This window comes from Scaptodrosophila lebanonensis, unplaced genomic scaffold (genome assembly GCF_003285725.1).
Source record: "Scaptodrosophila lebanonensis strain 11010-0011.00,11010-0021.00 unplaced genomic scaffold, SlebRS2 tig00000101-arrow-pilon, whole genome shotgun sequence".
NCBI classification, from domain to species: Eukaryota; Metazoa; Arthropoda; class Insecta; order Diptera; family Drosophilidae; genus Scaptodrosophila; species Scaptodrosophila lebanonensis.
Window position 1 is genome coordinate 3,439,800 of NW_022060569.1, and position 15,608 is coordinate 3,455,407.

The following is a 15,608-nucleotide window of genomic DNA, read 5'->3' on the forward strand; positions in this document are numbered from 1 at the left end:
TACATCGTTTCGACAACGCAAAGGCAATCTCGTGCAGAGCTGCTGTGTTCCAGATCTCGTGTGGCACCACTCAAATCGTTGACAGTGCCACGACTAGAGTTGTGCGGAGCCGTTCTGCTGCCACAACTCATAAACGAAATATCTCGCCTGGAGCTATTCGACTGCAAATTGTATTGTTGGTCTGATTCTGCCGTAGCACTATCTTGGATACGCAGCGAGCCATCCAGGTTTCATATTTTTGTTTCCAATCGCATCGCAACTATTCAAGATTTGACCGCTGGCATGGAATGACGATATACTTGTATTCCAACCGATTTGAATCCGGCGGACATACTTTCACGTGGAGCTTTACCCAGCGAATTAGTCCAGTCGAACTTATGGCTCCATGGTCCCGCATTTCTGACGAAAGGCAAATCCTCGTGGCCACAATCCTGCAATACCGTCTCGTCGCTGCCTGAGCAGTGCTCCAAAGTGCTTGTAAGCACCAGACTGTGCGAAAACATTGCACAGCAATGCAAATATGTCAACCCATTTGGAAAACTGCAGCGCGTTTATACAAGTTCCTGCATCGTGTTCGAATTCCTGGGCTATCGGTGGACTGCATCCGTCATGGAACACTGCTGTTAATGCGCTCAATTCAAATGTCCTCTCTTTGGGACGAATACAAGGCCTTGCAGGCCGGGCACGCTTCAAAATCGTCAAGTTCCTGTATTTCCCTATCACCGTTTCTTGACAGCTTTGGATCGATGCGCGTTGGTGGCCGGTTAAGCAATTCTGCGCTCAACTTCAATTCCCAGCATCCAATTATACTTCCAAGACGGCATCCAGTCACGCGTTCGGTTATTATGCACTACCATGTCCGTAACTTGCATTCTGGACCTCGTGCATTGCTGGCCTCAATTCGGCTGCAGTATTGGCCAATTGGAGGTCGAAAAATAGTCTGCAGCGTAGTCAACAAATGCACTATTTGTTTCCGAGCCAAGCCTCGTCTTGTGGAGCATGTTATGGCTGACCTGCCAAAGGATCGAGTTGGATTTTTGTGGGCCGTTTTACTATAAAAGTGAGATCCGAAATAAGGCATCAATAAAATGCTATATTTGCATTTTCATATGCTTCGCCACTAAAGCTGTACATTTGGAGCTGGTGAAAAATTTAACAACCGGAGCTTTTCTAAATGCATTACAACGGTTTATTTTGACGCGCTGTCGACCTACGAGGATCTGGTCTGACAACGCTACAAATTTCGTTGGTGCACGGAACGAGATGGCTGAGCTGAAGCGTCTTTTTGAATACAGCGACCACCTGCGTGCTGTGCAAGAATTTTGTCTTGCTGACTGTATTGATTGGCGTTTCATTCCGCCACGCTCACCTCACTTTGGTGGTCTATGGGAGGCGGCTGTGAAGACTGCAAAACATCACTTTTACGGATCCGTTGGACCATCGCGGCTCGAATTCGATGAGCTGCGCACGCTCATGTGCCATATCGGGGCAATCATTAATTCTCGCCCATTGTTATCCCTTTCAGAGCATCCAGCAGATCTTGATGTCTAGACTCCGGATCATTTCCTTGGTGCTGCTCCACTGTCAACCTACATTGCGCCAGATCTGACGAAGCTCAAATTTAATCGGCTGGATCGGTGGCAACGTGTGACGTATTACCAGCAGATATTCTGGGCTCGCTGGCGTGAAGTATATTTAACGCTTCTTCAACAGCGCTCCAAATGGCGAATGTCACAGCCTGGACTTTCCATCGACGATGTCATTTGGTCAAGGACGAGAATTTGCCATTAGCACAAGTGGTCAGCCTCATCAAGGGCGCAGATGGCGTTGCGAGGGTTGCAGAATTGAAGACTGCCACTGGAACCATTCGACGAGCCGTTCGCAAACTATGCCCGCTGCCGAAGCAGGACGTTGTTGAAGACCCTGGTTCTCCAACGAGGGTAGTATGTTTGGTCATGCAGCCGCCACATAGTTTTTAGTTATTCTCGCTAACTCTGAAAACTCTGTTTGTTTTCGCTATCGCATCTGGTACGGAGAAGCCTAGCTTTCCGTCTATCAGCCTAAACTTATAAATCGCATAAAAGCATAAAAATCGTATGCGGCGATCGCTACCTACAGCCAAATAAACATTGGGAACTCTTTTTAAATTGAACAATTTCGTTTTGCTTATTCTTGCAATATTTTCGCCAACATCATTTCGCATATTTTGAATCATAAAAAAGCTTATGATTATACACATACCCTGGTGTCCATTTGGATAGACCGGCGTAAACACATTGAAGCGAAGAAAAATCAACTGAAATTAAAAGCTTATTGTAAAGGCATATCACTTAGTTTTAAATAGTCATAGAGAATTATAATTGAAATTAACGCATTAGTCTTAAGAGAAAAATTGTTGTACACTGCAGCTGTCTGCGAGCAGCATAATTGCAATGCCACTCTCTTGTTTGTCCCTACCTCGGCGGCCTTTTTCATGTAGCGCGCTACAATTAAACACTTGCAATATTGAATTCGAACTGTGCGAACACATTCTTTAAGCCAATAAATCACGTAGAAAAACACAAGTCTTTCTTTGTACGTACATAATTTGTGAACCTTTCGTTTTTGCCATACCGGCAAGTTACCGGCTTAAAGCCGTACACTTATAATATACATTAGCTTATAAACGTCCGTTCACCATTGAAACTGGAGTAAAAAGTACTCTTGTACAATGCAGTTCACAAACCAATTTGGACAAACATACATACATATGTACATATGGCACCGAGTTATGGGGAGCCATACCCGACTGCGGAGAAGAAACATCCCCACCCAGCCCAATTAAATAAATATACATATGTATTAGATTAAGATTTGCGTACTTATTAGTCCCTAAAAGAGATGACTGGATAAAAAAAACAACAGTAAAAAATTTTTTTCTGGTAGACACAACTTTCTTGCCATGACCAGATTTGACTAATTGACTCCTCCAGACGGCCGAATTATTATGCTATGTTAATTATGTTAGGTAAATTACAGCGATGTGTCACTGCATACAGCAATAGTAATTGGTTAACAATTTTGCGTTATGTGAAAAGCGATAATAATTAATGTAGGATTACGTGGAACACCTATTATAAAAAATGCGTTTTAATTCCGCAAGGATCTTTTTTGTGACGAAAATTCTTTGCAAAAAATCATTTTAAGTATTGTGGTCCTTCTACATTAGGCCTGCCCCTTTTAAAAATTTGTCACAGTTGATACTTGTGATAAATCACATTTAATTTTTGCTGATCTTATTTAGGAATGCACTTCTCTACAAAAATTTATATCGCCGATTTTTTGACTTATCGATACAGATAAACAATTGCTTTGTGCACGTGTTTTGTGTTTACATATATGTTAAAGGATATACGCAAAAAACTATATTGAAATGGAAAACGTAACATTAAAAAATAAATCTGGAAGGGTTTTTTATAAAAGTCGCAGTCTACTGAATGTGGACTTATTGCTTTCCAAGGTATCAACCCGTGCTGTTGGTCTACGTGTTATTATTACCTTTATTGGTCAGTGTTCTACTAATCTACTGGATAAAAAATGCATTGTTTGGACTTCTCTAATACTAAAAGCTTGTAACAAAAAAGAAATATTTCTATACGGTGATATGATTTATAATGCATTGGGTGAGTTTGTAACCTCGCAAGTATATTTGTTTTTTTGTTTTGGTTTTAAGTTACCACGATGCCCTTGGGTATTGTGGAATTATTTGGCCGCCCACTTATTGGTAAAGTGGAAATTGCCACGCTTGGAAATTGTGGTGCGTTGCTTCAACTTATAGTTTCACTTTTATTTCATTAATGAAGTTTATTAGCGAATTATATTCATGAACGGGTTCTTCCTTAAAGAAAGTGTGCACATTGTTGTATCTGGCTAGCGATGGGAATCGTTGACGATTTGTGTTATGTTTTGGGCATTCAAAAATAATGTGTGATGCGTTGTCGGGAACTCCGCAGCTGTTACATGAGTTATCGTCGATAACATGCATTTTAGCGAGTGTTTCATTGTCGAAAGAGTAACCGCTAAGCAGTCTGTTAACTAATTTTACACTATTTGCTTTCAACTTGCAGTTCTTGTCCTGAAACCATGGTTTACTAAGAGTAGTCGGAAACAGCGTGCAGTAGCCTCGTTCCTTCTCAGCAACGAAACTAGCGAACTCCTGTTCCCAGTCATTGTGTATTGATCTGTACATTGTACGCACAGCGTCTTTTAGACTCTATTTTATTACCATGAAGGTGCCCTCTTTGCCGCCATGTCCACTGCGCTGTTTTGAGGAATACCCACGTGTCCCGGTATGTAGTGGATCTCCAGTGCCAAAATCCTGGAACAATTGTTAATTTTCTTTTTAATGTTGTTGGCTATGGAAATGTTTGGAGATTGCTTTATTAGGGTTTGTACGCTGCCACGGCTGTCTGTTAAGATTGCCACCCTGGGAATGCTCAGAAGGATGGCATGGTCAACCGCCTTCTCTATTGCAATCAGATCTGAAGAGAGAGATGAGAGAATTTTATCAGTGAAAAAGCTGTCCACATGCCCTGACTCCTCGTGTAGGAAGGCCGAACTGGAATGACTCGCGGAGACGGAACCGTCAGTAAAGAACAGTTTAAATCCTCTGCTTCTCAGACTTGAGGCTTTCTCGTTGAAAATCAGATGCATGCTTGATTGATCGATGGAGTGTTTGTTCCTCGCTGCGCCCTTCAGAAAATCGGTGTCTCCTTTAATTTTGTGGCAAATGAGAGGGAGCGGATTGACTACTTGAATGTGGTCAAAAATGGTGGCAAACTGTCTAGGAGGATATACCTCGCGTAACTGGTATTTACCGTACTGGCGCATGACAGCGTTTCGCATATTGGCAGGTTGAAGGCAAACGCCTTGGCCAGCTCTTTGGCTGTAAGAAATTTATACCTAAATTCGGGAGGCATCTCAGCTGCTAAGTGATATATAATAGGAACGGGCGTGCATTTTATTAGTCCTAGAGCCTTCCTGAGGTGCATATTAGTATGCCTTTGGACCTTGGCTAGGGCAGACTTGGATAAGTTGCTGAAAGAAGAGCACGAGTATTCCAGTCTGCTTCTAATAAAAGCCTTGGGCAATAGAACTCCCTGCTTAGGGCTGACGCCAAATTGGCAGCCACTGAAAAGCTTAAGGAAGGCACTGTTGGCATCCGAAATGGCCTGGTCTATGTGGGCGCCAGCCGAGTTATTTGCAGAGATGGTTCTGCCTAAGTATCTAATTTGTTCTACTTCCTTAATAAGGGTGCCTTGGTGTGACAAATTGAGTTGACTTCTGCGAGCGCTGAAATGTATTACTTTTGATTTGACTGCGTTAAAGGACAAATTGAGCCCACTACATTCCCTCTCAAATTTTTCCACTCTGTCCTTTAGAGTTAATACGGTGGAAGCAAATCAGGAAGAAGTCGTCGGTATATTGAAAGAGCAGGCAATTAGAGTTGTTAATGTTGTGCAATTTGGCTGTATACAAGTATATTTGTTTAAATATAAATAAACATGATTTTTCTTAAAGTTGTATTTGTGAATGTTTCCAACATTTCCTAGATCATGTGTAAAAATACGTCTTGTGTGTATATACATATGTACAAGTACTAGGTGGGGTGAAAAGTAACCTCCTTGGGAATGAAAAAAAATTTTTTTTTAATTTTTTTTTTTAGTTTATTCAATATAGACTCTTTTTAGGGCTATACACTTAATCCAGCGATTTTCCAATTTTTTTATCCCATCGGAAATGTAGTTTTCCGGAAGGTCTGCAAAATACCCCTCTGTAGCGTCAATGATCTCTTCGCGCGAGCTGAATTTTTTATTTATCAGCCATCTTTTGAGATTTGGGAATAGATAGTAATCAGAGGGAGCCAAATCGGGTGAATAAGGTGCATGAGGAACCACTTGGAGTCCTAAATCGGTTATTTTTGCCATGGTTGCTATGCTTTTGTGTGTCGGTGCATTGTCTTGCAAAAATACAATTTTTTTACGCATCATGTGAGGCCGTTTCGCAGCGATTTTGGCCTTTAATCGCTCCAATAATGAGCAGTAATACTCGCTGTTTATTGTTTTCCCTTTTTCGAGATAGTCCACGAAAATTATGCCACGACAATCCCAGAAAACTGACGCCATGATCTTTCCGATCCATTGAGCCTCCTTCGGCCGCTTCGGAACACTCGTGCCGGCTTCAGTCCATTGCCGGGCACTCATTCTGCTTTCTGGTGCATAGTAATGGATAAAGGTTTCATCAACTGTCACCAATCGACTCCAAAAGTCCACCCGATTCCGCTCCAGCATCACCAAACACTCTTTCGAAGTGTGCTCACGTTCATACTTTTGGTCTGAAGTCAGCTTGCGCGGCACCCAACGGCAGGATAGCTTTTTTATATGCAGAACCTCTCCCAAAAAATGGCGGGTTCACTCAGTGCCACAAGGGTGGCCTCTGCTAGCTCACGCACTTTAACTTTCCGGTCAGCCAACACCATTTCATGTATTTTTTGGACATTTTCCTGAGTAACCGCATCGGAGGGCCTGCTACTAGGCACTTCATCAGTAGTGCAGTTTCGGCCACCACGAAACTCTCGAAACCAATATTTTACAGTATAGTCTGAAGGAGCATAAGCCCCATAATATTTGTCCAACTTTTCTTTCGTTTCCTTTGCTGTTTTCTGTCTCAAAAAATAATGCTTTATCAGAGAACGAAAATCGTTTTTTTCCATGGTCGCCATTTTGCCAAAAGCATCAAAAATTATCAGCTGTAAACAAAAAACTAAGGGCTCCATCGAGCTGAATTTTACTAGAGATACCTAAATATGAATGGACTATAAGGCCCCATAATCATTTTATCGATAGTAGCGCATTTTGGTGGTCAAGGAGGTTACTTTTCACCCCACCTAGTATGTATATGATTTTACCGTGGAATATTATTATTATTATTTCCTAGTGCAACAAGAAATAAATTCTTATAAATTAATGCACTAGTCACTAGAAACATACAATTTTCATTAAACAAATTTAAGACGGTTTGATTAACCTGCTTAACCTATTTTATAAAATTGAAGTTAAATCTAATAGACTATATTATGTTGCTCTGTTGGAATATAAATACATACATATGAACGTTGGAGCACTATTGCTAAATTGTGCTTAAGTTCCACGCAGGGTTGCGACACTATGTACATACATACATATGTATGTATGTAAGTACATTCGTTATCAGCATGACAAAACGCGTCGATATAGCGATGTACGTCGGACTGTCTGTATGAAAAAGGATCTCAGAAAGTAGAAGAGCTAGAAAACAAAACTGGATATCCATATCCAGTTCAAGAAAGATGTTTGTGTTATTTTTATACCCTGTACCCAAAGGGTGAAAGAGTATAGTAGTTTTGTGGGAATGTATGTAACACACAGAGAAGGCGTGCCTTTAAGTATATACAGCGAAACCTCTCTTGGCCGGACACCCACCGTCGGCCAACTTTTGTCCGGCCAAGGGAAGTCCGCTTAGAGGATATGTATATGATAGCGATAAATAAAGGCCAGTAATTTCTAGAAATAAAAGCTGTACAATTTGGCAAAGTTATTTGGTCATCTTATGCAACTGCACAACATTTAAATGAGCATACGCACATATGTATATGCATATGTACTAATAATTATTTCTTCTACTCTTTAATGAAAAGTTACAAAAATACAACGCAGTTTATTCTGTATTCTTTCTCAGAGTAAATACATAAATCAAGTTTAAAGTTAATCGGATTTCTAATTTTCTAAAACCACTTCTTGGTGCTCACCTACACTTTAACAGCTTTTTAACGCTTCCCATTTGGGATATGCATTGATTGCACATACCTACATACCCATATACATGCATACATATGTACATTTTATTTTTTGATGCAGGGGCTATCTATCCTCATATGAATGTACATACATATCTATATGTACATACAACTATATGTAAGTGTATGCATTCAATTGTACAGTTCAACACTTATCCATATGTGTTTGTGAATATGAATATTGTGAGTGTAAAATATTCGTAAAATTCGTAAAATATTAATTTAATTTATGCAAATGTGGTTAACATCAACCTTGTTAATTTTTGGCTATGCGCTCCAAATCCCTAGCTTTTTTCAACAATAAAATACATGTATGTACAGGATGCGCCATCTTTTATGTCGGCATGTAAACATTGAATATCTTTGAAAATAAACAACCGCTTTTCAAGTATGAGATATTTTTATTTCATTAGGTTCTGTATAATTTCTTGAACTGAGGTTTTCAACACTGGTCTACTCAAGTCAATCGGTTCACTAATGACAAAGTTATTCAATATTTACATACTGACATAAAAGATGGCGCACCCTGTACATAACACAATGTTTTAAGATAGACTTTGTGAAAAAACTAGAGTATTAGAGTATTTTCTAACTTTAAATTATATAACGGTCGTGTTTTTTTTATTTTTATACCCTGTACCCAAAGGGTACAAGGGTATATTAGTTTTGTGCGAGTGCACATGGAACACACAGAAGGAGGCTTGGTAGACCCCACAAAGTATATATATTCTTGATCAGCATGACAAGCCGAGTCGATATAGCCATGTCCGTCTGTCCGTCTGTCTGTCTGTCTGTATGAACGCAAGGATCTCCGAAAGTATAAGAGCTAGAATAACCAAACTTGGAAAACAGATTCTCCTGAGACCGAGAAAGGACGAGTTTGTTCATTTTTTCTGATCCACCCCCCCACTCCCCCCCTATTACCGATTTTCTATAACTCCCGTAATTCTTTTGAACTAAAATTTGGTAGTCATATTAGGTTAGTAAATATATATCTGTATACCAAGTTTCATTATGATAGAATGATCGGAAAGAAAGTTATAGCCATATAACCAGGCCCAATGCACACATACATACATATGTACAAGTACACAAACACGCATAAGGCACGATTCTGATGTAAATGTAAATGTATGTATGCATGCATGGAATATTTTATATTTAATTTAGTTAATTAATTAAATTAATTTAGTTAATTAATTAAATTAAATTAATTAATTAATTTAATTACTTTTTTGTGGGGTGGTACAGGGTATTTAAGAGTTGAGCCTGCTCGACTTTAGCATTCCTTTCTTGTTATTTATATCGCATTTTCACGTTCGTGTCTTTTCGTGCTTTATTGAGTCAAGACGAACACGCACGTAATTGGAATATGCAGCGATGTGCGTCAAACAATAAAAAGCATCGACTTTGTCCATCTCTGTTTGTGACTGTTTGAGTGTGTCACTGTGTGTGTTTATGTGATGTCCCCAACTGTTAGATATTTTGCGTTCTTTGGTATTTATTGTTGCTGCATCTGGCAAGTAAGAAACATATTTATATACATATTTCAAAAATCGTTGAATGTCAATTTGTAGATATAGGTTTATTGATTATTCATTCAATAATAATTCAAGCCAATTCCAAGATCAAAACCGAGTATGCAGTTTTATTTGTATTCTTTTATTGATTTTAGAAACCACGTTTTAAGTCGATCGGGTGAAAAATGTGGAGCTCGTTTTCCCCCCTTTGGAGCTCGAATTTTCCAAAATCCCTTCTTAGTGCACACCTACACTATAATAGGATACTTGAGCCTGGATTTCAGCTTCCTAGCTTTTACCGTTTGGGCTGTGGAATGTTGACGCGGTTTCCTTTTGTGGCCCAAGAAAGCTCCAATAATTTAGTATCCAAGAAAAAATGTAAAAAACTGAGTATGCAGTTTTATTTGTATTCTTTTATTGAAACCACGTTTTAGGTCAATCGGTTGAAAAATGTGGATTTTTTTTTAACAAACTTTAGAGCTCGTTTTCCCCCCTTTGGAGCTCGAATTTTTAAAAATCCCTTCTTAGTGCACTTCAGAGAACTGCAATGAGTACTACATTTTCGGTCATACACGAGTATTTACACATACCCGGTATGATTATTTCATTTGGGTATAGTGACAAGCAATGACTGGTTGCGAACGAGCCCTCAACGAACACTCAGTTCGAATCAAAACTGCAAAAATTCAGAAGTGAGCGGTTATGACCGAAACTTTTTGCATGAATGCAAGCAATGACCGGTTGTGAACGAACGCTCACCAACCAGTCAGTTCGACTCACAACTGCAAAGACTCAGAATGAGCGGCGGTGACCGAAACTTTTTGCCTGCGTGCAAGAAATGATCGAACGTCGTATTTACAATCATGCCCGCATGACCGAAATGACCAATGATATCGACGGGTGCACTTGCATTTTCTATTTTTTTTCGGCTATTAGTTCAATAGTAACTCCATATACAAGTATGTATATGCATATTAATTAAAGAAGCCAACAAAACTATTAGCGAAAAGAAATACCTTCCATTTTATTTAAATTAAAAAAAGTTATGCTATTTTAATTTACATTAATTTTCTTTTTTTTAAAGATATTGGAGTGCCTTTTTTTAAGAAATAAAACCATGTTAAAAATCATAATATAAAAATATATATATACTAGCAGGTATTGCCCGTCTTAACCCGGCTCAATATAATGTTTCCAATTGTATTTATTTTGTTTGCATAACCTACCCATATGTTTTCACCTTATAAGTTACCAGTAGGAAGGCATTTAAGGTATTTAAATGAACATTTTCTGTTCGTGACAAAAAATTATTCAGTAGTCCGTTACATTTTTGTTCTTGCCAAACTATTTCGTTAAACGAACATGGCCCCTATAACTAATATTTTTTAAAGCTCGTTTTCCCCCCTTTGGAGCTAGAATTTTCCAAAAGCCTTTCTTAGTGTGCTCCTACACTATGATGGATACTATGAAAGGATACTTGAGTCCAAATTTCATCTTTTACCGTTTGGGCTGTGCGTTGATCACCAATTAGTCAGGACAAACTGTTTTATATATAGAGATAACGCAACGTTTTAAGATAGACTATGTGCAAAAAAGGGGAATAATTTTAAGGGTATATCCTAATTTTAAATTCACACATTTTTAATGCACAAACTCGGAATATGAAAAACGGCACTCGTGTCAATGCCGTGCAGCGATGAGCCACGATCAAAAAGCACTGACAATTCTCATCTCAATTTGCTAGAGTAAAACTTTCGATAGTTGAAGCCACCGATACCATCAAAATATCGAAGTTTGAATGCAATAAGCAGAATATTTAAATAATAAAATCTAATTATTTATTGAGATCAATAAGAACAAATCATATACATACATACATACATCTGCCCGCAATGCGAAGCAGAATGTGCGTAGCTTCGTTATTCGGTTTCTGCTTTACTATCGCTTACGCAGTCGTTGCCTAGCGACGGTAACTGTAAACTTTTGGCGTTTTGCCAATAATTCAAGCTCCAACAAAAAATTTTAAAAACCGAGTATGCAGTTTTCTTTGTATTCTTTTATTGATTTCAGAAACCAAGTTTTATGTCGATCGTCTAAAAATGCGGATTTTTCAAACAAACTTTGGAGCTCGTTTTCCCCCTTTGGAGCTCGAATTTTCCAAAATCCCTTCTTAGTGCGCATCTACACCATGATAGGATGCTTGAGCCCAAATTTCAGCATCCTAGCTTTTACCGTGTGGGCTGTGGGCTGTTGACGCGGTTTCAAAAAAATAAAACAAACTTGCACAGCGTACACACATAAGGCATCTTTGTGCAAAATTTGGTGTCTCTAGCTCTTATAGTCTCTGAGATCCAAGTGTTCACACGGACAGACGGACAGACAGGGCTAGAACGACTCGTAATACCCGCGCAATACTCGAGACATACTCGGGTAAAACCAGCGCAATACTCGAGTATAGCTCGCGCAATACCCAAACAATACTCGACCAATAACGGCACTATACTCGTTCGATCAAACGCTCATTCTGCAAAGTCTGGTTTGATTCGATCAGGACCCATTCATCTTAATCGAAGTGACCGATCCTGAACTGTTTGAAAGCAAACCAATCAAGGCCGGTACTCCTTGGAACCGACCACAATAAGCAGAGTGACCGAGTCTGGTGTGCTCGAAAACAAACGAATCAATGATCTGATTTGATTGAATTTTCAGCAAGGGTGGTCGAACATACTATGAAAGGATACTTGAGTCCAAATTTCAGCTTCCTAGCTCTTGGCTGTGCGTTGATCACCAATCAGTCAGTCAGTCAGGACAAACTGTTTTATATATATAGGTAACAACAAACTAAAGCAAAAATTGCATTTAACAAGTAGAGAAGCTAACGTCGGGTGTCCCGACTTTGAAACACTCTGTACATATGTATGTTTAGAATAATTATAGAAATAAAAAAAATTAAGAAAATTAAAATAAAAGTGTTGATCGATTTTACTTCTCTCGGTATTCGAACTCACGTAAGGGGTGTTTAATTGCACATTTACATAAAAATTGCGTCTATGCTATATAACTTCCAGTTAAATCGATCTGTCATAATGAAACTTGGCATACGGACACATACAGCTAGTTGTCAACAGCTGTACAATTAACAAATTAACAACGATGGTACCGGTTGAGGATTTCAACATTTTTCTCCATTTTTTTAAGTGCTCCATAAATTGTGCACATAATCTGTATGTGAGACCCATGAACTTAAAAACAAACCACAGTTGAATTTAATTTTCCAACTCAAATATTTGTAATGAGCGATTTCCTGTCCATACCTCGGGTTTGACTGGGACAACTAATTAACAACGACTAGAATTGAAGGGAATTTTCGACTCTCATAATAACTACAGTTGATCTAACGGTACCTAATCACCACTCATCTCCTCTTTAACTATTCCTTTTGAATTATTAATTTCAATTTTTAAGTTGAGTTGTGTGATTTTGCCGTGCCAGCTAATTAGCAACGATTATAAAAAAGGTTAACATTTTTGCATTTTCGGTATATTTTTATACAAATCAAGTAAGTTTTTGTAGATTTTAGTTATGAGAACGCATTTTAATCAAATTTGGCCAATAGAAAACATAATCAATCATGCGAAAAGGTAAAATATGTACCCCGGCCTTGCGTAAGGCAATTGGTGAGCTTGTGTTGTAATACACAACACATGAAAGGGTTCATGTAAAGCAAAGTTAAATCTACAAATAGGCAATCCAAGGGTACACAAAATTCACGAGTAAATCTTAAGAGAACTGCCAAGTCTACGAGGCTAAGAAGGAAAGGGGAGTCTATATCACCAGAAAGAAGTTTGTGAAGGAGGGTGACTCCTGAACTGTGCTGGTCCCAATTTAGACTCCGAAGAGCAAACAGTAAGAGCAGATTCAATCATCATTTGTTGTTCATTATATTGTGGGCTCCACACGCCAGAGCAATATTCCGTGATAAGGCGAACCAAGGTACAATGTACAATGATTTCGTAGTGTACGGATCGTCAAACTGTTTCGACCAACGTTTTGCAAAAGCTTGAAGTCTTCTTGCTTTCGTGACAATAACTGAAATATGGCTGTTAAAACATAATTTATTATCAACAAGTAGAGAAGCTAAAGTCGGGTGTCCCGACTTTGAAATACTCTGTACATATGTTTAGAATAATTATAGAAATTTAAAAAAATTAAGAAATTAAAACAAAAATTTGATCGATTTTACCTCTACCGGTATTCGAACTCACGTAAAGGGTGTATAATTGCACATTTACATAGCAATTGCGTCTATGTGAGTGTATGCATGTCTATTCGTGTCTGTGTGAGCATGTTTGCAGTCAATCAAAGCACCAACATAAACACCAGTTGCTGACAGCGCTTGGGTAGCAATTATATTTATGGTTATAACTTCCTGTTAAATCCGTCTATCATAATGAAACTTGGCATACGGACACATAATCACTAACTGGGGGTATTTGGAAAATTTTAGTTCGAGATTCCAAGAATTACGGGAATTACGATTTGCATGGGAGAGGGGGAGGGAGGGAAATTCCAAAATACATATTTACTGTGTATTCACATAAAGCATCTTAGACTAAAATTTGGTGTTCCTAGGTCCTATAGTCTCCGAGATATAGGTGATTATACGAACGGCGTTACGGAAAAAACCCCATAGAAGGAAGTGGGTGGGAAATTAAAAAAAAATATTAAAAAAAATAAAATAAAAAGAATTAAAAAAACGTATAGCGTACACACATAAGGCATCTTTGTGCAAAATTTGGTGTCTAGCTCTTATAGTCTCTGAGATCTAGGTGACCATACGGACGGACAGACAGGCAGGGCTAGGTCGACTCGTCTAGTCATGCTGATCAAAAATATATATAGTTTGTGGCCTGTTAAATTTTTCAGCTCGTGCAAACCTAATATACTATACTCTTGTAATAGTGATGTAAATCTGATATGAACATCGATGTTTTACATGGGAAACGAAAATCCCAATGACAAACATCGATGCAGCGATGTATCGAAAAACTTAACATCGATACATCGATTTTTCATAAAAATTTGTATTGTTCTGTGCATATTACAAGTATATGTCCCCGAAACTATTGTACCCTTTGGTTACGGGGCTTAAAAATAACCTAGGATCATATCTTTGCATTAATTTTAAAAACTTTTAATTCAAAAATATGTCATATTATTAAGTCTAATATTTAAAATGCATAATGCTAAAGAAATGCTAAGACACCAATCCAAAGTAAGGTGTTATTCCCAACATGTATTCACATCATGTAAAGTACGTACGTACATACACAGAAGGTTATTAGAACACCACAAATGCAATTCATTTAGGTCAGCTTGAAGATTCAGATGTGATGATAGGTCAGAGTACGACATGAAAATTTTATCGTCAATACTGTCCAAATTTCTATAAATACAAAACCGAACTTGGTATGTAGACTCTCCTAATATCCAGACAACACGAGTTAATTATCAGAGGTGCCACAGAAAATTCTTGTGGTTTCGGCTACAGTTGTTTTTGAAAACTCCCAAAAAACACGTCGGTGTCACAGAAATTCAAAAGATTTCATTTTTGCAAACTTCCCCTCCAAGCCAGCAACAGCTAACTGTCGACGCTCACATTTGACGCAGATTAATTTTGTATAGATCCTGTAAGGCACTGAGCTGCCAGCAACAGCTGACTGTCGACGAGTTCATTTGACCGACTAATTGTGTTTACATTCTGTAACGTACTACATTAAGTAGAAAACAAATATGCCATTTGCATTAATATTAGCCCGCGAGCATTTGCGGAAACGCCAATTAATTGTTGGAAAAATACAACACAAATGTTTAAGAAGCGCATCTGACCCCACAAAATAATGTTGCTTATTATAAATTAAATTTTTTTAACATCATTTGGAATTTTGCGCAAGTACTTCCATAAATTTGATGAAAATTGCGACCTGTGGTGGCGATCTATGTATTGCAAAAATTAGCATTTGAACTTGTCCAATCGGCGACACACAATTTTCGCCAAGTTTGTTTAATTAATACACAGTTATGTGGTACTTATTTGAAATAACAATTGCGTCAATTATATATTTCATTTTTAACTTTCGTTTGACTCACAATTTTAGACTTAACTCAACAAATTGTGATGTTCGAAAAATGTAATTTTCTGTTGGGCCAATGGT

At 38.3% G+C, this 15,608-nt stretch overlaps 1 protein-coding gene across 2 annotated transcripts in view; it reads left to right on the forward strand.

Moving 5' to 3' along the window:
• Positions 1 to 3,394: 3,394 nt before the first annotated feature.
• The window catches only part of LOC115628108 (proline-, glutamic acid- and leucine-rich protein 1), a 43,217-nt gene continuing 31,003 nt past the window's right edge, over positions 3,395 to 15,608 (forward strand). Inside the window, exons 1-2 of one of the 2 annotated variants that reach the window (XM_030524089.1) lie at positions 3,647 to 3,662; positions 4,107 to 4,328. Coding sequence is in view for 1 of the 2 variants with exons in the window: in XM_030524088.1 (XP_030379948.1) it covers positions 3,413 to 3,662 (250 nt within the window). In the remaining variant the exon portion in view is untranslated. Of the gene's footprint in view, positions 3,663 to 4,106; positions 4,329 to 15,608 lie in introns of both variants that reach the window. The other variant, XM_030524088.1, reaches the window with a different exon arrangement.